Raw genomic sequence first — 24,629 nt, forward strand, 5'->3', positions numbered from 1 at the left:
CATATTATTGTAAGAGGCATATACACGCCCCTGTTTGATTTCAAAATTAAGACTGCAATGCTGAATGATAGCCATTTAGGGTTAGTTAGTGTATTATAATTACAGTACTTCACTCCCTTTGCTGACATTCAACACCTGAATCTAAAAATAGATTATCAATTGCCTGAACCAAACTCCTTCTGCTGAAAAAAAAAATATGAAAAGCTCTGTCAACATTTTAGACTCAATACTATGACTGTGGATGATGCTGACTCCCACATTTTAACAGTTGTACAGCTGTTATGTAAATGTCTCTATGATTGGATAGCATCAGACCCAATGACCTTATTATAATGTTCAAGCTAGAAAAAAACATATTCAAACCAAATATCAAAAAAGTAATCAGAAACATGCTTATATTTCAGATTTTTATTTGAAATGTTATGATTTTAATCTTAACAACAACCCCAGAAGGAAGCTATTAAGCGTCACCAGTGACCTTCAGTCAACTAAGTAAAGGCTGTAATCCAAAACAAATGTCTAAAATAAATGGGTTCAACGACCTTCTGGTTGAGAGAGGACCGACTCTACCACTGAGCCACAGCTGGCCCTAACTTGCTGCGAAAAAAAAAAAAAAAAAACCTCTCCCAGAGTCTAACGAAGCTGTTACTTGAAAAAGTTCTCAAACACATTTACACACTGCTGTCACCTGAACCATTATGTCAAAAACAATAGCTTCACATTAAAATGTATGCAATGTAAATCCATTCACTTTGACACTGTACCATTACGATGATGAGCATCACTTGGATGGCTCTGACTCCGAGTCTGTTTGGACGAGAAAGAAACAGATGCACGCAACACTGTCTGCATCTGGAATAAATGTTCTCTTAATGAAGACGGCAAATCTGTCAGAAAGCTTCCTTCCTTCACTGCTTTCCACTCACAGATGGAAAATTACCAAACTGTTGATAGATGGCTAACAGGTGCAGGCTAATTATGCTAATCATGGCAACAGCCAAATAAACTGATTGCCATGTTCATTTAAATGACAGCAATGTTCCTTTGGTGGCTAATTAAAATGGGTTGGGAGAAAGGAAACGAGGCGGTGGGTTCGGATGGGAGGGAGGTGTTTAAATAAAAGCCTTCTCTGGGGTCTACTGTAATAAGCTGTATTTCATTGGTTTAATGATGTCATAATGAATTTCTAATGATGGGGGATGGGTTAGGGTGCAGAGAAGGGATGTGTAGTGATACGTGCATGATGCTACTTTCTCCCTCTGCGAAAAGAGAAGGCAGCAAGGGAGCCCTAGCTTATGTTGCATGTACCGTACAGTATTCCTGGATGAAATGAGGTAAGTAATGGAAATAAAAATCAGTAGAGTACATCAAGTGGGGTATGTGCTCCATCTGTTTCAATGCTACCCCCTCTGGAAAGGATAGCAGAAGGTTTTGAAGGGGCAATTACTTTTTCTCAGCACTGGGCCCAGTCGGCCCCAGTCTCCATTTACATGTGACCCAGGAAACAGGCATCATTAGAGGGAGAGATGGTGATCAGAGGCCAGGGGAGATGAACTCTGGGGTCCCCTGAAAGCCACTGTGGAGGTATGAAAGGTGCACAGAGTCTGATTAGTGTTTATAGAGGCAGCTGCTATGAAAAACCATCTCTCATCCCTTCCTCTCCCCAATGTCCTCTGTTTTAATTCTGCTCTCTTCCAGGGGAGATTACAAATCCACAGTTTAGATCTTTGCCAACACCCCATTTGTTTTCAAAAGGAGTACAACCAGGGACATGCTTTTCTTTCATGGTGAAATCGCTCCTTTTATTATTATTTTAGTTTGTTGTCTTATTCTTCACAAGAAGTTAACGATCTGTAAAATGATCATTGGCCAAGAAAATATTTTCTTGGGTTCATTTTTTTACCAGATAGCGGGGACAAATCTGATATTAAACTTAGCCACCATAGTGCCTAAGCTGTTTCAGTTTGGTATTCATATCATATTGCAGGAGAAAAGAACCTTTGGGTGCACTCGAGCAAAAACTGTCAGCTTATGTGTCTTTGGAGGAATGAATCACACAAGTGGCATCCAAAGCGACTGCACAACTCACCATGATTTACAGTCAGTGACAAAGGTGATGAATCTGGAAGCCAAAATAAAAGATTCTAAAATCGTGTAACAAAACATTCAACCAGAGCTGAGAAAAGAACAGACGAGTATCAGGGCCAGGCATTTAATTAAGCTTCCCGGAAGGTTCGAGTGAAAGGGAAAATGCAAAATGGTACATGGACATGAGCTTGAATAGCCCTTTTCTAGTCTTCTGGCTACTCAAAGCGCTTTGTAGTCAGAAGACCAGAAAAGCACAGTGAATGAGTAGGTGACACGCAGGTCACACTTACCCATTCACACACTGATGGCAGAGGCTGCTATGTTAAGTAACCATCAGAAGGGCAACTTGGGGGTTAAATGTCTTGCCCAAGGACACATCGGAGATGTGGCTGCAGGAGCTGGGGATCAAACCCCCAGTTTTCTGGTTGGGAGACGACGGAATCTAACAACTGAGCCACAGCCGCACAATGCACAATGCACCATGGAAAAAGCACCATAAAATGTGTAAAAAAGGAAAGGTCTACACCAAAATTTCGTGGTCGTATTAGAATAAAATGCAACATCAGGTTTGTTTTAGGAGCCTCAAAATGTCCATCTCTGTAAAACAGAAGAGTTGAACAGGTAAAGTCTAGTGGCAAAGCACTTTCCAACAAATCTGGAGAGTTATTGTTTAAATCATTTTTTCCATTATTTCCCTATTCTTTCTTTGTGTTGTGTGAAAACAAAGGATTGATAAACTAATGATATAGATATAGAAGAGATGGATAATACTTTGCTATAATAAATAAAAGGGAGGTCAGAATTCCTTTCATTTGTTATCAGATGTGCACACAAAGGAACTTTTGTGTCCAAGTCACAAAAGGAGAAAGACCACGAGTGATGACTTTCAAAAATACAAAAGACTTAAGAGAATCCGACTGCAGGAATAAAAAAAGGGCTTTTTTTCCTTCTGTTTATCAGGCATTCTTACTATTTAAATGTATGCCACATTAGTAGGGATCTGCTCAATTCAATATATTATAATGTGATGTTTGGCCTTAATGGAAAATCAATGGTGAGACAAGCCCGCCACCGCTGAGACCATACAAAAGCAATTTCCAAATTGACATATGGAGGGCCTGTGTGATTGATTCTGACTGCTGTTGGATTTTAATACCGTTCACCGTGAGCTCATTGACTCACAGACATCGTCTTGTGGTTTATCTACAAAATGCCAAATGAGTCCTTGTCTCCTTTTTCTTTTCTCTCATATTTTCCTTCTGCGTCTGTCTCCAGCCAAAGCAAAGAGAGTGGATACGTTGAATTATAAATGTTGGATAAACGAGCCGATGACTTTCAGCAGATGCATCCTCTTTGTAATCGATCACAGCGAGATCTAACGTTTTATTCAGACCGCTCTTCATGTTTTTTATGTGTTTCTTTTCTTTTTTTGAATAGATCAGGTCTGGTATTCATACTCTGAGTGATGTGATGGGAGAGACCAGATTTAAAGCGTTTGATTAAATTGAAAACAAATTCCCCAAATTTTAGCTCAAAATTCTAAAAGCAGACATTACATTCTGAAAAATACAAAATATATTCAGGAATTCAGGAGCTTTTACTTAAGATAAAAAACAAAAACATTTGAGTGTCAAAATGTAATGAATACAGTATATTGGAGGCACACAACTGCCAAAAATGGATAGCTAAAAAACCTAAAAAACAAAATGTTAGGAGAGGGACGTAGATCAGAAATCAGTGATATATCAAAACAAAGTTAGCTTTATGACAGGGTGTAAGATAACGCTACACCGCTGTATATCAGTCCAGTTTTAAACAACAGATAGAGGTATTACGTACAGTGGAGAGCTATGAGCGGGTTGCTAATAGAGTGGCAGGGAGGGAGGATCTATTTAATGAAGCGTGGGGCCTTTTCCTCACTCATTGGATGGATATAAATGACTGATGCTGTCGGTATAGATTTTTGTTTGAATGTTAGTTCAGAATTGTGTTGTCCTCTCTGACTAGACTGGAATGTTACTGCCAGGCTGTGGACTTTTATTTTCTCTATTTAATATTTTTTGTTAAAAACAGATACAGTATATCAGCAGTATGTGAGAGAGAACTTGTCATTTCATGAATGTATGTATATGTGTGATCGAAGATATATGAATATGGATTAAGAGCCAGTCGCCCTCAATAAGAACTAAGAAACTAACACTTATTTACATTTTTAAAACAAATCTGGCAATATTGTAACAATAAATCACAACAATCTTTATCAATTTGTAATATACAACAATTACTGAAATGCTCATCATACTTCTTAAGACCAGAGAATCGTTTACAAAGTTTGTCATTAATGAGAAAGAAAAGCAAAAAATCCTCACATTGAATAAAATGGAAACAGTAAATGTTTGACATTCTGTTTGGGAAATAAAAGAGACAATACAATGATGATCAGTGCAGCAAAACATACATTTTCTTTCATCCAGTTCATTAATTATTGTTGAATAAATCAGCTTTACATCCATCAGTCCATCTATCCATTCTCTACCAGTTATCAAAGTTCAAGGTCTGGGTTGAAATGGCAGCAGGTCTAGTAAAGCACCCAGATGTGCTCCACTCTAGCCACAATCTCCAGCTGTTCGCAGCAGGGGATCCTGAGACATTTAAGGGCCTGGTTGGATGTGTAAACTCTCCACACATTTGGAAACAAGCCCAGACCATCCCAATAGGAGGGCGTTCATGAGGCATCCTGATCAGATGCTCAAAGGCAAACAGCAGTTCCATTACTATCTCCTTCTGAATGTCTGTTCTGCAGGAGTGCCCACTCAAATTCCATGCACCAAACCTCAATTCAGGACGATGAGAACAGTAACACATGATTACCCACTTAATAAACACAAAAAAATCCTCTTGGAAATCCCACTAAAACACTCAATAAAGTTATAATGATGTGCCAGTGAGTCAGCTTGCCTTTAATGCTGAGCCAACACACTCATCCACACTGAACTCACACTGTAAAAAAAGCAGAGTTGAGTACAAGTCTAGTCACTCAGTGACATCAGATGAGATTGCTGACCCTGAAGTGTTACATCAAATGCTCATCTGGAGTTCTTGGCTCTATAGTGAAGCTAATGTAGCTGACAGATTTGACTTTGAACTACCTTTAAACTCAAGGAAGTCACGTGGACATGCTGAAAATTGAATGTCTTGTGAGAATTAAGAAGAGAGAACTTTTAATTCCAAGGAAATATATTTATTTGACAACCCCAGTTTATCAGCCAATCTGAAAAAAATATTTCATAAAAATACCAAAACCCATATCTTGTCTTTAAATCAGACAACATAAGAACATAGCTTCTTCTGTTAACGATACGATCAGTTCCACAAGCAGCATCATGTCTCCAAGGACTCGCTGTAGTTAGAATACAGCCTACAGGCAGCACTGATCACAGTGTCAGTTACAGTGCAGAGTACATTTTCCAGGGTTGAGAAGTAGAGCTTTCATCCATATGTTAAATGTTGAACTTACTTTGCCGAAGTCCCTGACATCAAAGAGGTCGTAGGGGTCAAACAGCTCGCTGTTACGCAGGCCGAACTTGTCGTGGCACACCTTGAGAAACGTCCGGATGTTCTTCAAACACAAGAACTGCGGGGAAAGAGAGAAAAGTGCAATAAATTAACCATGAAACTGAATCTTGCACACGTAATTCAAGCAACAGTATAGTGTTAACCTATGGGATTCTGTAACACAGTGATTGGCGCAGCAGAATATTTGCCCCCGGAATCATGTTACAACACGCTGTTAAATGCATCAATGAAACAGTGATTTTGTAAATATTACATTTCCTAGTTGATGATTGGCATGTGTGCCTTATGGTGTATGTGTGATTATTCCTCAGCAGAGGGAGAGCAGGCTGATTGTTGCTCCTGAGGCTGATGGGCTGACGCTCTGAACCAGATAAGCAGAGCCACAGAGGAGCCAGAGAGGAGCCCCGTCTGCTAACATCAGAACGTCAGAGCACAGACGAACCCGATGGCAAAGAGCTACCCAGGGGTAAACCTAGTCTGCTGGACGGAGATAATGACCTCACACTGAAAGGTCACGGGTCAGACCTGACAAAACAACAACCATATGACTAAGGGAATAACACTGAAGCTCTAGCAATCAGTGAACTCATTTTAATGATTCCAATGCTTTCAAAGTCAAATGCTGAGGAAAGGAAACAGAAGCAGATCACACAAGTAAGATGATGAAAAAGTAAAAGGTTGCCAAGCACTGCAGTAGATAAAGGGAATAGTGTTAGTCAAGATTTTCGATACTTAAACACTTTCCAATACCAAATGTTTTAAGACATGCAATCTACTTTTTCAATGACTTATAGTATTGAAAAGTACTGAAGCTTGGTGGTACTTTATTTATTTTTTCACTACCCTACTACAACTTTCAAGCCCGTATTTACAACCTTGTCTGAGAAATCCATCATTGGTACAGTGTTTTAATCATACAAGAGAGAAACCTGGACAAGTGCCTAATGGATAGAATCTCCAAGCCAATACACCAACGGATACTGGCTAACTGCTGATTGGTATCTGCAATTGCAACAATGGCTACTTCCAAGTTATGCAAATTAAGCACATCCCAATTAATAAATAGTCAATAAAGGGCAATGGTAGGGTTCATTGAGACCCTGCAGCAGCCAAGAGAAACTCATAACAAACTGCATAATAAATACGCTCTGCTCACAAAATATGGATGGTCCCAGTCTCTAAAATATGCCATCATCACACAGACAAACCTGGAGGGCTGGGGGACAGACTAATACCTGCCCAGGAGGATTGAAATATTAAAGATAAGCATTACTGCCTCCCATTCACTCATACTTCTGGGTGTGAAGAACACATTACCTAGCATGTATATGCTCTTTCATTTATCTGTGTGTGAGCGTTATAGAACAGATGGCCATCGACGCAGCATGTACGCTAAACAAGATCTGAGTGAGAGAGTCGATCTGGAGACAAAATGCTTGACTGCATGTTCCTCTCAAAGCTTAAACCACTTACATCAACTTTAAAATGGCTGTTGCATTATACTAATGTAGCTAAGCAACCAGAAGGTCACAAATCACATTTGGTTCATGCTTGCCTGCTTTCAAGGCAGCAACAACAGCACCAGTGGGTTTTCAGGTAAAGTAATTCCCTGGAGAGTATCCCCCTTCATCAAGCATGAGGAGGCACAGCAGTGTTCTTATTTAATTTTAAAACACACATTTTTGACAGATTATAAATTTGCACTGTAACTTATTTGAAATAAAACCAACATATGTATATTGGATCCTCTTCACACCCCACCTTTTTATTCCAGCATCATTATATTAGTAAAACTTAAAGGTCACATGTTTTCAACAAGTTAAAATAAATGTCAGAGCTCCCCTTAACGTGTCTTTGGATTTTATTGTGCTAAAACTCCACTCTGATCCTGTATTTGATCATGCCTATAAACCCCTCTATTTCAGCCCTGCTCAGAACAGGCTGTTTCTGTGACTGTACCTTTAAATGCAAGTGAGCTGAGTCTGACCACGCCCCTCTCTGGAAGGCAATGTGGCTTGAGCTTTCTCGCATGGTGCCCAATTGTTTACAGTGAGAAGGCAGACCAAGAGGGCAGAACACAGAACTAGCTGTGGGAGTGTCATTCACCTGGGGGAGGGGTTACTGCCCTTTGTGATGTCATGAAGGGAAAATCACCAAACAGCCTGTTTGAGCACACATTTTCTGAAAAGTGGAGCAGGCAGAAGACAGAGAAGATGGACTTTTTCATAATTGGTGGGTTTTTAAACCAGCTAGGGACACATATTTGTGTATGAAAACATAGTAAAGTGTATTTTGCATAATATGTGACCTTTAAAACAACTGAGTATTTCGACATAGAAAGGTATAACAGTTGTGTGCATTATCGACAGTGCAGTATTTCATTGAATGCTCCCCTTTGCTACTCTTGTATTTGCACATCAATGTTGCATAAAGCAACTCTGGTTGGTGAAACAAATATTTTTTTTCTAAACTAACTTCCACATTATTTCATTTGATGTTCAGACTCCATATTGGGCCCCATGTTTTTCTAATGGGTCCATAAAATATTTTCACTTTAACAATTTATTGGTGGAATCTGCAGGTTCTGTGGTTGTCCTAAATATTTTGTACATTTATTAGAATATTAATAGTTTACTCTGTTTAATGTTCCCCTTCCTGAGGCTACTCAACTCTCTTTTCTCACATTACAGATCAATTCATATTTTTATGTTTCATCTTGATTATTGATATTTTATGGCCCTTCAAATAATTACAGAATGCTGGTGGTTTAAGTGTAAGCCGTGTTGTTTTGTGTTGCTATATCAAATATGTGAATCATCATCATTAGCTTCCACACGTTGATAAAAGATCACAACAATCTACTCCTTGTAACCACTCCAGTAGTTTCTCTGATGAAAGCAAAGTTCCATCTGATTTGGTTTCCTGGTATTCCGTGGCATTTCAATCGTCCTCTCCTGGCCACACCTGAGAGCCCTGCTGACTCATTCTCATTCATGTGCGCACATTTGCACGGTCCCAGTGTCATGGGTGTGAACCCCATAACAGAGCCACACTGGCCAGCGAAAAGAACCGCGATTGGCTGGCTAGCCGAGGTGACATTTGCAGTTCAGCGACGAAGGTTATTGTGTCTGCAGATCCTCACGTGCAATGGGGGGGGGGGGGGGAGCTTATTTTCCCTGCCCAGATATGAAACGGCAACATTTGCTGGAGTGGTTTGGAGACGAGAGAGGCCCGGCAGATATGGATCACGAGGGGGAAGATGTGTCTGACATTCTAATGTATGTTTGGCGATAAGAGAGCAAGGATAGGGGTAAGGAGAATTGTTATGATCTTTGTGAGAAATATACACCTTTTCTCGTGGAGAGTGTGAGTGCACCTGGGAAATAAACAGGCCGCAGTCATCTCTTCAGGCTGAGGCTGCCCTCAACACAATCCATTTGGAATTACGTCACTGTGGTCTGCAACACTCACGGCAAAATACAGATATTCCTCTTTATTTCAGAGTATAGAGCGTGCAAAATACACACGCAACGATAGGAGAGCTGTGTATACATAAAACATGAGAGAACCTTTGAACCTCATGCAATCAGATATTATATTTATCCCCTAAGAATTTCACAAGTGTTCAAAACATTATCTCAGGAGTTCTTCTTAATTAATCAGCCATTAACAGACAATGGGCTAAAGGGGTAATATGTAACTGACAACTAGCATTTAAAATGGGCACTGCTATCAAAGTTCAAAATATTGAAGAGAGCTGTCTCCCAGAGTTGATGTCAACGCAGGCTGCCGTGTTGTTGACACTGATGCTTCAGTGTTTAACCATCTCTGTATCGGCCTTGAAACCTTTCTGCGTTTAAACTTCTCTATTTTTTCCACCCCATTTTTATGCTCAGGTAGAATCAGTTATATCTGAACCAAATGGCCGTGTGGGGGTGCCGCCTACTTCTCTTGTCAAGAACAAAAACAAACCAGGAATCGAAACTTAGAAGGAGGACATACTGGTTGCTGCATTGTTGACATAGAAGCCAGCACTTCAACATAGCATGTTTCCTTCATGTTTGATGATATAGTAAAGTCATTTATAGTTTAGCTCAGTAGATATCTTACATATTGGACCTTTAAGTTATATTAATACATACATAAATAACGATCCACATATTAACTAATTATAAAAAACGACCATCACAAGTTGAAAGGAAAATACAATGAAGACATCTTGTCCACCAAATAAGAAGGAACACTTCTTTAGAAACATTTTCTTACAATAATAGCAACAGATTGGATTTTTCATTTTAAGGACTGCAGATTGGATCATTATTGCAATACTGCTGTAATCTATTTCATTACTCAGGAGCTGTTTCAAGCAACAAGAACTAACTTTCTCCCACATATGGTTTTACTGCTACGCATTACAATAAAAGCTGATTGCAAATGAAGACAGCCTGCAGGTGTTTGTTCCCTTTTGGCAATTACATTACTGCTGCTTTGCTTGTGCACCTGTCGCCTTAGACTCAGAAGGCTGCAAAGCAACTATTTGAACAAAGTCTAGAGAAGAAAAAAAACAAGCATGAGTGAGAGGATTTTGAAAGTTCTTTCAAATTTTTTACATCGTCTCTCAAATATTCAGTGGCAAATATTTCACATTTTTGAATGTTATTCTTGTAAATTTGTGCATTTAAAAATTATATGCCCCCCTCCCATCCATTATTCACCAGATGCAGCATTCAGTTTAGGTATTTCTACTAAATCTGGCTTTAAAAAAAAACTATTCTGTCTGGAAGAAATTGTAAAGAGAAGGTCAGGCAAAAACAGAAAAAATATATGAACTAAATGAGGAGAAGACAGGGAGATATGAGGGAGTAAAAGGGACAAAGATAGAGAGGGAAGGCCTCTGGGTGGTCTCTGCTGTAGTCAGGCAGTAGACTTTTTAAAAAGGTGGCTTGCGTGCTCCACTGAAGCGACAGCACTGATGTCACTTCTCAGTCAAGAGCAAACAACTCTTTAAAGATGCAGACTTGTTGTCAGGGGCAAAGACGTCAAGGGAGGGAAGCAGGAGGAGGGAGGGGAACCCCAAAGACGAGAGGAGTCAGGTAACAAAGCCCCATCACATACCCGACAAGCCCTTCTACCGTATCACTGCGCTACATCACACAGAGAAGAATGCATTGATGCTGAGGGAGGGCAGCCCTTATCTGCACACACTCATACATGCTCATATCTGACAGGATACAAATTAGAGCTTCCTCATAAGAACATGAACAACAGCAATTTAAACAAGTGTGATGCAGGAATAGTATTCAGCTACTGATGATAAGGGAAGGAGAGGAGGGGAGGGAGAGGTGGAACAGTGGGTCGTTTTTTCCAAAACTGAGGCTCTTAGGCATCAGAGAAAAAAAGAGGATTGAGAAGGGAAAGCTAAGATTGAACACACCCATGCGGGAGAAAACACAAAAAAGCTGCAGGTAAGGTGTGGAGACTGGAGAAAATGTCGTATTGCATCAACCATATCGTAACCAAAAAGGACCAAAAAATCAACAACTTTCAGTATGATTTAACAAACCCTAAGTGTGGTGCTTGCAAAGGGTGTTTATTGATCAATTATATGTTTATTTTTCTGGGATCAAACTAGTATTGGCCAAAACTACGGTCTAGTTATCAGAGTGGTGTCAGTAAACAAAGAGAGTTATGAGAATATCAGTAATCAAAAAAATTCCCAAAATGTGTATAAAGTGGGATATTTTGTGTCAAAAGTTGTTTAAGCCCATACAATACAACATTCATACTGCAAAAAAAGAGAAAACACTGGTTCATCACAAGCAAGACAGCTCATAAAACAAGAAGGGGAACACTAATCCCTGATGCAGAGCCAAGATCCCTCGTGTATCTCTGCTGTCTTTGTCTGCAACAACTTGAAACACAGAACAAACAACCGATGCACAAGCAGGTCACTTTAAAACTATTTTTGCAAGTCCCATCATGTTGACAAACACCTCGGCATGGGCTTGCAGATGCATATCATGTATTTGGCTCAGACTCACCTTATTTCCCAAGGTGGTGATAATGCGTTAGTTACCTTGGGAAATAAGCCGTTAAGAGTTAATTTAATAAAATGTATTAAATCACCAAACGAAAAGAGGATCATTTCTGTCAATTTGAGAGTCATTCAATAAATCCCAGGAGAAGCATAACTTCACCCGATGCAGGTGCTTATTCGACGAAGTCAGGAAATAATCAGCAAGTAGGGAAATTATTGCCTGGTTCTGTGGCCTATGATTGTCAAATAACAGATCCAAGTGTATTTTTAGACTCATATCTAAAAATCACAGGACATTTTTAAACTTAAGCAGACAATATCAGTAGAGGAGAGGAGAGGAGAGGAGAGGAGAGGAGAGGAGAGGAGAGGAGAGGAGAGGGAGAGGGAGAGGAGAGGGAGAGGGAGAGGGAGAGGAGAGGGAGAGGAGAGGGGAGATTTATAACCAGCAGACTGAGGTGAATCAGACGGATCATCAGATACTCAGACAGCCAGTCAGAGAATTGGAGTCAGTGAAAGAGACTGATGCCTGTCTGGGAACAGTAAGGCAGCCAAATACTCATCCACACACACTAACACACAATATGCTCTCATGTTGTGTCTTGGGCAGTGAATCATCCGGCACCTCTAAAACCAACAGGAAGGAAACTCTCAGTGTGTGTGTGTGTGTGTGTGTGTGTGTGGGGGGGGGGTGGGGGGGGGGGGGGGGGGGGGGGGGGGTGAGGAGCTCATAAGAAAATAAAAAGGTTTTGTGAGCAGTTTCAGACAATCTTTAGACACACATACAGTGACTTCACAAAAATACACATATGCACAGACACTCAAGGTAGGATCAAGGATCATGGATCTTGTAAACTTTGACTTTGTTTAATGATCTCATAGCCAGGGTGTTGATTGCTTTCAGGTAAGGAAAGATTTATGTCTGCCGGTAATCAGCGGCCAACCTTTCCAACAAACCTCATCCAAATCATTGGCACTGCAGTACAGCAAATGTCCATTACAGTGGCCTGCTATTCATTCCGTCTGGAAAGCTTACATTTGTGAACAGTGAAATAAAGTACCTATTGACCAATGATTTTTTTTTTTAAACCTTTGCGGTTCATATCTTGTATTTTTAGCTTCATATTCTTCTGTATGTGTATTTATAAAGTCACTCATCTTTATTTATGTATTTGGTTGTTGCCGTGTTGAATTCAAATATCTACATGATAATCATCGGGAAAAAAAGTCATGTAAATGGTTTCCTAATAGCCTTTGCGATTGAATTAATTACACATGATGTGAGGAGTCAATTTATAATCCTTAGCTTTGATTTTGTGTCCCACAAGTCGCCTACAGGTGTTACCATCAACCTCATCGATGGAGGAAAATCTCATTCCTGTCAGTCTGCCAGGTTGTGTCTGGTCTGTTTGAAAGATGCAAAATAAATCAATCCAGACATTTTTCAAGAGCACAGACTTCCTGCTTTAAGATCTTTAGATTCCTTTAGTAAAAATCAATATCTGCTTTGATGAATATTTTAGGGCAGCAAACAGTTCCTCCAAGTTTCAGAAGCTACAAACTTGCAAGAGTTGTAAAAAAAAAAGTCAAGACTGTGCAGAGTTTAAGTTCTAATTCTACAATTCCACAATTCTGAAATTCACTTAGCAGACGCTTTTATCCAAAGCGACGTGCATCAGAGAGTAAGTACAACACAAGCAAGGATCTAGAAAAAAGGGAACAATGTCAGGAAGAGCAAACGATCAGCTTTGAGTCTGATTGGACACACAGGTGCTGACAGGAAGTGACCAGAGGCAAAGCACAACATTGAGGGCAGTTCTTGAGAGCTCTAATCAGTATAGAAACCATCTTAAAATTGTTGTTACTGTATCAAACAAAGTCATCATCATTACCGTCATAATCATCATCATCATCAATAATATCAAAACCATCTTCATCATTGTGGTCGTAGGAATTCATGAAAGAGCTGGATCTTAATTCTAATGAACTCTAATACTTTGACATTTTTAAATGGTTACAAGTTGATAAATAGTAAGCCAACTCATGCTCCTCATGCTCAGTTAAGTAAATGTTTAGGTGTTAGGCAGATCTAAACACAGAGGAGATTAATGAGCGCCGGGGCTCTTCCAGGTCACTTCCAGGTCACCCAGATGTTAAAGTCAGTAAGGATAAAGGCCCTGCTCCTGCAAATTAGAGAAGAGGACGCTGCATGAATAATGCATTGGAAAAATATGCAAATGTGTTAATCTTATCCTATTACCCCTAAAAGCCTGTAAGCGGGCATGGATTGACCACAGTTTTAAGTCTGGTACAACCCTCGGCAGACGAGGCAGAACTGCTTAGTTAGCGAGGCCCGCGTGGCTCATGTTAAAATATGGAAGTTAAATAGGCTAAGTACGCTTTATAAAAAGGTTAATCTCCATTACAAAAGGAGATAATTCAGCTCAGAGCATAGACTCAGATGGGGGGGGGGGGGGGGGCATGACTATAGAGCACATAATTAAATCAAGTCCACCTTCACCTTTACACTGGCTACTCAAAAGAACACAAGCACACACTCTAATTGTATGTATAGGGCAGGCCTGAGATAAGAAGCACACGGCATGAGGAAGACAGCATCCGTTGAACTCCTGTTACATGCCATGAGTAACATGCTCGCCACATGGACATTAGGTCATTCGTGAGAGTAGAGAAGCAGTGAACCTGAAGCTAACTAAAAATGAAGCCCCCTTCCCGTGAGAGGGAAGCTTTTGTGTGGGAGAGAGAGTGAAACAGAATGGTGAAATGAAAAAAATATAAAAAACAGGCGATATGTCTTCAAGGTACTGCTCTTTCCTCTCTCTACTGAAGTGGAAACGACCACAGCCAGGAACAAAGACTGGGATGTTATGGATGAGGAGACACAGTCGAGAGGGGTGGTGTTTCAACTGGTCGGGGGGTGATTTGAAATTCAGGCTGGAGTGCTAGGAAGTATATTATAGTATTTATGGCCTTATAAAAATTTGACCATTTCGTATGATTTTGTTTTAGCACTCTATATAAGACTCTGCAATGCTTGGAACATTGCTTCATGAATTGCAATGTTTGTCATTCCACATCTTTAGTCCACATAAAAAAAAAAATATATATTAGCAGGATTGGCATGGAATTCAGTTTAGAAATGTATATTTCCAAAAGATGAACCCAACAGTAGGTACATTGGAATGAAATGCAATGTCTTGACATCCATTGTGTTAACAGTAGCAATTGTTTTAATAAAAGTTCATGATTCTTAGGATATGAACCCAATGACTCTGGTGATTATTTGAGTTTTCCTTGGGCACCATCTTAGGTTTGGCATTTGTGGGTTTGACCGATTGGCCTTGAATTCAGATCATACATTCATGATTCCCAAAGAAGAACCCAATGACATATATTTACTCTGTTGCCATCAGCAGGTTGACATTTATAAAAACGTCTTAACATCATTTGGACAAGTCAGGACAATATTCTGACAGACATTCATGGTTCCTTTTTAAGTTGAACACTAATCGCTTTGATCATTCTCTGAGTTTCTTTTGAGCACCACTAATGGGTTTGACATTTGTTGGTTTGTTTAAAATGTTGAAACAACTATGAGATGGATCCAAATGATGGAGAAGATGTTTTTCATTCCAACAACAGGTTGACGTTTAACCATTGAGTGTAATGTCTTGCCAGCTATTAGATGAATTGACATAATAATGGGATAGACAGTCAATGTTTCCAGAGGGGGAACCCTTATCAGTCACTCTAGTGATTCCTTGAATTCCCTGCCTAAGTTAACATTTGAAGTGTCTCAACAAGTGCTTGAACGATAAGCATGTAGTTCTGTGCTCACATTTAACGTTTAAAGCTGCAACGATTAGTGGATTAAGTGTGGGGAGAAAAAGAAGAAAATCAGCGGCCATTGTGATAACCTACCCAAAGTCATAAATCAATAATTCAGACAATAATTAGTTCCCTGCTCTGTATAAATTAATGTGCCTCCCAGCATCACTTGTAATTCCACTACACAACCTGCAAACAAATCTAATTCCCATTAGCCTCAGCTCTACCTTGTGTTTAGTGCTAAGTTGAAAACATTAGAATACTAATAAGATTAACTCAAATCAACAACCTGGTAAACATACCTGCTAAATGTAAGCATATTACTATAGCCATTGTTAGCATATCAAAAGAGGACATTAGCATCAAGCTCCAAATTTTGCTTTGTACAGTCAGTGTGGTGTACAAAGGGGACCAGATTTCTCCAAAATTGTGAATTATTCCCCTTTTGAACATGAACTATAGTATTTGAGTTATTTATTTGTTGCTATGGATCCTGAGGATCCAGTTTTTTTTTTTTGTTTTTTTTTCCTTTTTATTTAGTGTTTGTATTTTCTTAACATGTTCAATAAATTGACTAATAATAATAATATTTTAGAATGACATGCAGACATGACGTCCAAACCTGTATACAAGGAACTTTGACAGGGGTTAGGGTTAGGGTATGATAATCTAAAAATTCCCAAAAGTTTTCAAAAGGAACAGTGTTATCTTGATGCTCAGTCCTATGTTTTAACATCCTCCCTCTATGTCCTTACTCAATTTACTCCTCTGCTCACAATTGAAACTAATAAATCCAAAACATTATGCCCACTGTTTTTCTCTCTTCCTCCTATAGTGGAAGATTATTGTGCTGCCTATTTAGCAAAAAAAAAAACCTAAGTTGATTCAGGCGAAGGCTTGGTGTTCAGCTGAGCCTCAGATGCTGAGATAAAAGACAAGAGGTGAGAGCAGCAGGAAGCTTTAGACAAAAACAATGCTCAACTATTATCATCTTAATTCTACCTGACTGGATTTTTCTATTTCCCCTGACCTTTCACATGTTTCTCCTCTTGGACCAGTAATAATTCATAAAGCTTCTTTCCTCTGAAGTAATAAAGACGTAACATGCAAGATTTCCACTTTTTGTTTTTCATGTTTTTGTTGTGTGAAGAGAGGCTTCACCTTTGCATGACCGACTCCAACTCCATTTGCACTTTCAAAGAGAGACAACTGGTTTTCCCAGCGGCATGTTTTGAATATCATCGCCATCATTTGCCAGGATGACCGGGTGGCTGTCCTGCATTTGATTCCTAGATTGATGTTCTGTTTTAAGCCTTCTCACTCAGAAGACACAGAGAGGTAGTAGAGTCGGCCGTCTCTCAACTGGAAGGTTTGGGTTTCGATCCCCATATCCTGCACCTACATGTCAGATGTGTTGTATCCAAGCAACGTTGGCCCATTGTGTGGAGATTCAGGAGAAGTGCGTATGTTTGAGGCATTCCCATCCCGTCTTAGCTATAGCAGACTACAGGTTTGATGAATGGAAGAAGGAGGTCCACAGAGATCGCAGACATCCATGGATCAATGACCAGGTAATTTATGACATGAGAGCCCAGAGAGGAAGACTGCATCTATCTTTTCCCCGATGAGTTTCCCCTCACAACGTTAGGCTCATTGCAGTGATTTAGATCCCCCCACAAGATACTTTCACTTATTTATTACCTTACACAAAACAAACCCTTGCATCAAACACATGAGTTAAGCATTACTCAGATGAAGATCCAAACTTCACTGAGCATGGACACATTCACACTACATTAAGTCTCACAGTTTAAAAGAACGTTTGGCAGAGCAGTGCTACGTGGCTCGAGGCTTATGCACACATGGCTGGAGTACTAAAGAGAATTGAAATCCGAACGGATTTGAGTGTTTGACAGGAGAGTTACGTAAACATTAGCACTCACTTAACACTTCCAATTCATCCTACATGACTTCATCAAAATGACTGACATGATTTTGGATCAAAAACGAAAGCCTTAACTTTTTTTACGTAGCACCTTAATAACAGGCAGCAATACACTCAAGTAATTAAGTAATGCATTTCTGCCTTCACGTTCTATTCTGTTACTTTGCTTGATTGGCCTTTATGAAATTCCTTGTGAGTAAAAATAGGAAAAGTAACAAAGTATATCTAGGAATGAGGGTCGCCCACATGATAGTTTTTAGTTTGTGCACATTAGTTTTTGAAGTGAAATAGAAATTTTAATGTGACACATTTTTGCCAGAATTTTACTTCCATGATAATTATCTGACAACAAAAAAATGAATCGTATCAGCTCTTAAAAGAAGAAGAGAAACTGGCACGGTTTAAAAAACACAACAGTGTATTACAAGCAGCTACAAGATAAACAAAAAGGAAAAATTGGACAAACGGAAAGGGGCAACACTTAATAATAATCACCTCTAATTTTGCACAATGTCGAGGTATCATCTAGATAGAACACATGGTTTAGCCTTGGAGCCCCCCTAATTGTATTTAAAAAAAACTAACACCACCTTCCCAAGGAATTGCACAGAAAAAAAAGATAAATTGCTGTCAAAAAAGTATGTATTACATATTACATATTACATTACAGTAATACATCTATCTAAGTATTACTTTCATTGATAAATCCAAACATAGGTCTACACACACTTATTCTTACCAAAAGCATGTGTGTTATCATGAATTTAGTTAATATGTGCAAATCTAATTTTGACAACCTCAGAGCAGACAAAGACTCAGGCCCCCTCGTGAGTTTGTTGGCGTCCCACCCTAGGGGGGGCCCAGACCCCAAGTTGGAAACCAAAGATCTAGAATGACTAGAATCCGGATTGCCAGACTCAACATATATATATTTTTTATTGTCTGCATATTTTATGCAGTGCATCAATTTTAGTGAAACAGACTTTTGGCCGATGTTTATTAGTCTCAACCCTCAATTTTCAGTCACTCTGAAGTACAGGAAGAAGTAAGTCATAGCTCAACACATTGTCAGAGAAACCCCACAAAAACAAGAGTTTTGGTTGTTTCTATGCTAAGTAATGCAGACTCACTAGTTAAAAGGTAGAAATGTTCACAACAGTGTACAGGCCACCTGCGTAAGCTTGTGCAAACTCTTTGCATAGATTCACCACACAAGTATAATGGTTACTGCTTCTGAAGTGCTAAAACTTTCTTCATGCCTTAGTCTTCTGTTGTAATGATTATATTGGTGATTTTGTCTCTCGGTTGGACAAAAAGCTGTGAAGATTATTGGTCATCTAAGTCGTGATCATTCAAAGCTTGATCAGAAAGGAAAGTGGACTTTGCTCTCAAAAAGTGTGACATCACTTTTGGGGGTATTTTATGGGGGAAAAAAACATTTGATAAGATCAGATTTGATCCAGCAGAGGTTGTACATTGTCTCTACAAAGAAGCTAACAAGAAATTCCCCTCCGAAATCTCTTCTGAAGCGCTACAAGTGAAAAAGATGAAAGGCCGAAATCTGAAGCATTGTTAGTGCTGGATATTTGCCTGTCCTTTGTTGAAGGAGGCTATCAGGTACACAGGGGGCTGCAGCTCCATGCTCCTGATGCCTGCGATTATCTCCAAGGTGACTAACACTATTAACATGGAGAACAGCCTGTTAATTACCCAACTGGCTCCGGGGCCGAGCTCAGCCGGCTTTAATCAGCGTACCCACAGCTTGGATAAACAATCATTCAATCATCTGACACACAATGCAGCAATCAACCAATTTACAGATTAAGTGATTGTCTGGGTGGATATACTGGGAGATACTGTTTACATCACATCTGTGGTGCAATGGGACAGCAGTAGAAACCACAGTCATGCACTTGTCAACCTCAAGTATCACTTAATTTCATGTGAAGCTGCCTTAACGACAACACACTGGTAATACTGAGCTCATGCTAGCTCATCCTGATAATATTCTGTTTGCACTGAACATATAAATATTGGTGACAGGTGCGGGTATGTACATACAGTAACCGACAGCCCTAATGGTTCCATTACAGCCGAGGTAGATTAGTTTACTGCAAACAAAAGCCGAGGGGAAATCTGCTTTCTAGTTCATTAACACAATAATGTAATCGACCATAAAACACAATAACTCAAAGCAAGGTGCGTCGTATGAGGGGAAAAAGTTAGGATGATGTAAGACTGACAGGGCCACCGAGGAATTATAGAACCTCTCTTTTTTCCTCTAGTATTTTTTTGTCATGAGGTCATTCAAAACTTTTTTATCAATTAAATGTACAGAATAATAAAAAATTGTAATTTGTAAATATAAGTGATATATAAATTACATTTAACCTGATACAAATTTAAGCACTTATATTTAACTCTAATTCTAGGAAATGAGAAGAGAGAGAGTGTAGAAGACGACATTTGCCAAATGGTGACAGGAGTTTAACCACCGCCACTGTCGCCTCTGTACACAGGATACCTGCTATACCAACAAAGCTAAACCTCTAGAACATTTTCTTCAGGTCCTTTTTGTCTAACAGACTGTAATGATATTTTGTTTATGAATTAAAAGCAGAGTTTTGAGGGGTGTCAGTTCAGCTGTATTGGTAAAGAGCATGCCTCCATGTGCAAGCAGTTGTCCCAGGCTCGTCTCCAAATATCAGTCTTTTGCTGCATGTCACCCCCAATTTCTCTTCCAACAATTTCCTGTCTCTCATCAGCTTTCCAATAAAAATAACAGAAAAAATGATAAATAATTATCTTGATGTATTTTATTCAAAGAAAAAATCCTCAGATTAAAAATTTATGTTGTCACACCTTTCCAAATAAAATATGATTTTAAACATAATTTCTTTACAAAAGACTGTTTCCTCATATTTTAAAACACAAAGTTTAATTAGAGTATTTTACAAGGTTAGAGATGCAACGATTGGGAAAATCAGGGCCGATGTTTGAAATAACTATTTAGCCGATAGCTGATTCGGATACTGGTGTTTCTTTCATGACTTCTTTTGGTGTAGGATTCCCACAATGCAACCATTTCCTCTTATGTTTGACTATTAAAAGAAGTCAGTTTGTTTAACAGGTGACTTCATCTGTAAAATAAAAAAACTCTTCTCTGAATCAGTACTTAGCTGTACTAGATGCCAGCATGAAATTGATTTGGCACAACAAATAAACACCAGCTACTAACATCGGTTCATGCAACATTATTTTTCCAATATGCCGATATCGGCCGACACCAATCTTGAACCGATGCATTGGTTCATCCCTAATTAAGATAAATTAATAACTGTGGGATGGTTACTTTGATTTTGTGATGGGTTATTTTGACAAAGCACTTAAAAGTAATGAGACCAGTGTCACTACCGATGAGTCATGTGTAGCTCTTCCTCTCAGAGCGTTTGTGTGTGTGTGTGTTTGTGTGTGTTTGTGTGTGTGACCCTGTAATTGGGGCCATCACTGAGTGGGCATGATGCTTTTTTTTTGGGCGACTCCAACGTGTCAACAGTCTGGCCTTAATGAAGCAACAATGTTTACACTTCAGCCTGACAGCTTGAGGTCAGTGAATACTTGAGCACTGTCCTCTGTCACATTGCATCACATTGTCACTGCTATAAGTTTGTCCCTTGTCAGCCCCTATAGCCATAGTCTAAAAGCATTCCATATAGGGAGGACAGTTCAGTTTATACTTTTGCTGCAAATTACAGTGGAGGGCTTGTTGGCACTGTCTCTCACAATTAATCACAGCCAAGATAAAGGTGGTGCCACAGTGAATAGAAAGCGAAAAGGCTTAAGTGGAGGAGGCATTCCAGCAGGGTGTGTATGTGTTTTTTGGGTTTTTTTTTGTATTTATGAGCATTATACAGATATGTAAAGGGAGTACTGCTTGTGAAAACCTCTCATCTTTATGACAGTTAATTATACATTTACATTACTCCTTCTGTGCTATCTGAGGATATGCTGCATACATTACCCACACCTGTCTCTATGATCTCTCCTGCACCGTTCCTGCTGAAATTGAATTAACTTCTCACATATCTGTGACCCAGCTGTCCTGTCCACTCACAGGTAGAGAAGAGCTACGTCTGAGACATCAAAAGGCAGACAGCATAGAGGCTTAGCTCTTATCCTTAAAAAAAAAAAAAAAGAAAAAAAAAAGACAGTCATAGTGAAGTCTGGAAGAGAAAGAGATACAAAGAGCCTTGTCAAACGGATATAGCAGCGTTGGAGAGCAAGGCAGGATCAAACGTCCAGTATCTGCCGGTAATCCTCCTCGAGAGCCGGGGAAAGAGGAGGAGGAGGAGGAGGAGGAAGGGGATCGAGGCAGGAGGGTGGAGGAGGAATCGGAGGAGAGGGCTGGTTGCTGTGCCACAGAAAGCAAATGTTACTGGCGTTTTTATCCAGTAGGCGAGGAAGACGGCAGCCCCTCCACAGCTCTCCAGACAGTCTGGCACACAGGCCACAGGAGGAAACCTTTGGAAAGATCAGAACCCCCAGCCTCAAGCATGGAAAGAGTATGTGTACATATTGTGTGTGTATGACTGTGTGTGTGTGTTCCCCTATGCAGCTGCTTACGCCTCACAGATGTGACGCTGTGCCTGTTCTATAATTGGAGGTTGTAGCCCACATACAATGTCAGTTGCATTTTCAAAGAAATCCAGAACCCCATCATTTTAGTCCTCAAAGATGAGCCTAAAAAACATGTGTAATGTTTTCAGGTATTCAACAGATATGTTGCATAGTGTAACATCAGACACAGTATGAAATATTCAATATGAGCTCTAAAAATATATCAGGGATCCTTTTAACCAAGCAAGTCATTGTGTTCACTGCAGGATAACGGATGGCAGGGAAAGTGGGTTTCTTTCATCAAAAAATATCTTTGCACGCGAGCTCCTGATCTGTTGTTCTAACCGAGATACCAAATAAAACTGATCATCTACTTAAAGAGTTAATTGCAACTTTAGTCAGAAGCAATCAAATGAAACATGCTCTGGTCACTGGAGTTTACGGCAGATGTATCCAAAATTATATCCTCCTAACAATCGCAGCAGAAATCTGTATTGGGCTTTGTTCTACAAAAGCTGATGATGAGAAAACTAGGAGGTGGAGATGCTGATGCTATTGCCTAGCAACGGTTAACATTCTAGCCCTCTATAGGCTCACGTTGGGTAGCACACTATTCTGTTGAACTACAACTAACAAGTACTATCTCAATTGAAAGAACAAACAATCCCAGTTGGTGGCAACTCACCAAACATGTATTTAATTAACTTGTTAGGTATTCTTCCTTCTCTGCAGAGCAACACAGCAGCAAATTGTTGCAACCAGTGTTAGAGGTAACTCTGTACTAAGTGATGCAATACTGTATTTATTACATTTGTCAGTGACGTAGTAATAACAGGTGTTATTGTTGCTTACTTCAGTAATCATACTAGCGTTGCTAATCAAATGTCTTTGTTACTTGTGTTACCTTTACTTCTTTAACTGCTCGTATCTGCAGAACAGTGGATGGAAAATCAAATCAAATGTCCCTTTGCATGCGGTCTTCTGACCTTACACATGTGTTGTTTGCGTGAGTCCATGGAGGTGGAAGACGACAATGACAGAGCGGTTCACATCAAGACATCTTTTGAGGCTTGAAAACATGCATGCAACTTCAAGTTTTTTTTGGGGACAAGAATCTGACGGTAAAGTGTAAACTGTGCCCAGGCCAGAAACAACTCTCCACTGCTGTGAACTTGACTGAAGTGCTGTCTTGGCTGATGTTCACAACATTGCTGTCGCCTTAAGTGTATTAAAGAGCATTAAAGAGAGATCTTGTGTATGTACTCCTTATTAGAGTAAGGATCTGTGCTGAGGTGGGCATATGTAAGGTTTAACTTTATATTTTTAATTGGCAATTAAGTCACAGTGTATCTCTGGTAAAGTCATGGAGAAATACAAAAGTAATCTAACTAGTATGAGCAGCAGTGAGAAATAAAGTAAAGTAAGTCATTACTTATTTTTTTCAAAGCAACTAGTAATGTGTAATGTATTACTTTATTAAGGAACTATACCCAACACTGTTTATCCCATCATTGGTTTCAAATTGAAGTGCAACTTCCCAGAGGATTTTCTACAAATTCATCCATGTTGATCCTCAACTATGACCAAAACCCCCTCAAAAATACCAGAGGTCAGGACTTTAAGAGTGTAAACAGGAATAGTTTATTCTATAGTTGACTCAGTCACGAAAGCAACATGGCCGACAACTTCAAGGATCAGTGGAAGAGCAACACAGCCAATCATCAAACAGCAAAGTGATGCTATGAGCTATGGTTTCCGGAGCACCCTGGAGGGCAGAGGTGAGAAAATGTGAGAGGCAGAAGCAGCTTGATAGAGCAGCTCTCTCTCTCTCTCTCTCTCTCTCTCTCTCTCTCACTCTCTTCTCCATCTCCCCCGCACTTGGACAGCGCCTGCAGCTCCTCTTTAAAAATAGGAGGCAGAAAAAGCTGTCACTCTGGATTTAGCCTACTTTCCAGCATGCCCATTAATTTCAAAGCAGATGGCAAAAAAAAAAAAAGAGTGAGAGTGGGTAGGCCACAGAGAGACATTCACTAAGCTGCTGAAAAAGAGAGTGGAGAGCTTCAGAGAGAGCGTGTAGTGGCCTTCAAAAACAGTAGAGGAGCAAAAATAATAATTATCAATTAGATGATCAAAGACAATTAATCACCATCTGTCTGATAATAAATGAATCCTTTGATTGTTATTTTTCAAGCAGAAATTCCTGGTGTACGCTTCTTGTGTGTGGACCTTTTTTTTTCAATGTCATGAAACACAAGGGAATGAAGAATCTTTGTTTTTAGCCAAAAGAAGCAAATTGATGACATCCCATTTGGCTATTGCAATTCTTTTTTTTTTTTTGGGGGGGGGGGGGGGGGGGGGGGGGGGAGGGGGTATATATATTGTATAACAAAGATCTGCAGATTATTAGAAAGAAAATATTATTTATTGGCATATGGTGCAAAAACTCTGCAAATGTACAAACAGTTTCTACTTCAAAATACAGGCTTCAAATTCCAAAACCTTGCAAACGACATAGAAAAA

General features: G+C 39.6%; 1 protein-coding gene across 4 annotated transcripts in view; it reads right to left on the reverse strand.

Moving 5' to 3' along the window:
• Window positions 1-24,629, reverse strand: part of vav2 (vav 2 guanine nucleotide exchange factor) — a 237,648-nt gene that overhangs the window by 161,688 nt on the left and 51,331 nt on the right. For all 4 annotated transcript variants that reach the window (XM_061061084.1, XM_061061083.1, XM_061061086.1 and 1 more), the window contains exon 2: window positions 5,606-5,722. In XM_061061084.1, the coding sequence (XP_060917067.1) occupies window positions 5,606-5,722 (117 nt within the window). The remainder of the gene's footprint in view (window positions 1-5,605; window positions 5,723-24,629) is intronic.

Source organism: Labrus mixtus, chromosome 17 (assembly GCF_963584025.1).
Source record: "Labrus mixtus chromosome 17, fLabMix1.1, whole genome shotgun sequence".
In the NCBI taxonomy this organism is placed as follows: domain Eukaryota; kingdom Metazoa; phylum Chordata; class Actinopteri; order Labriformes; family Labridae; genus Labrus; species Labrus mixtus.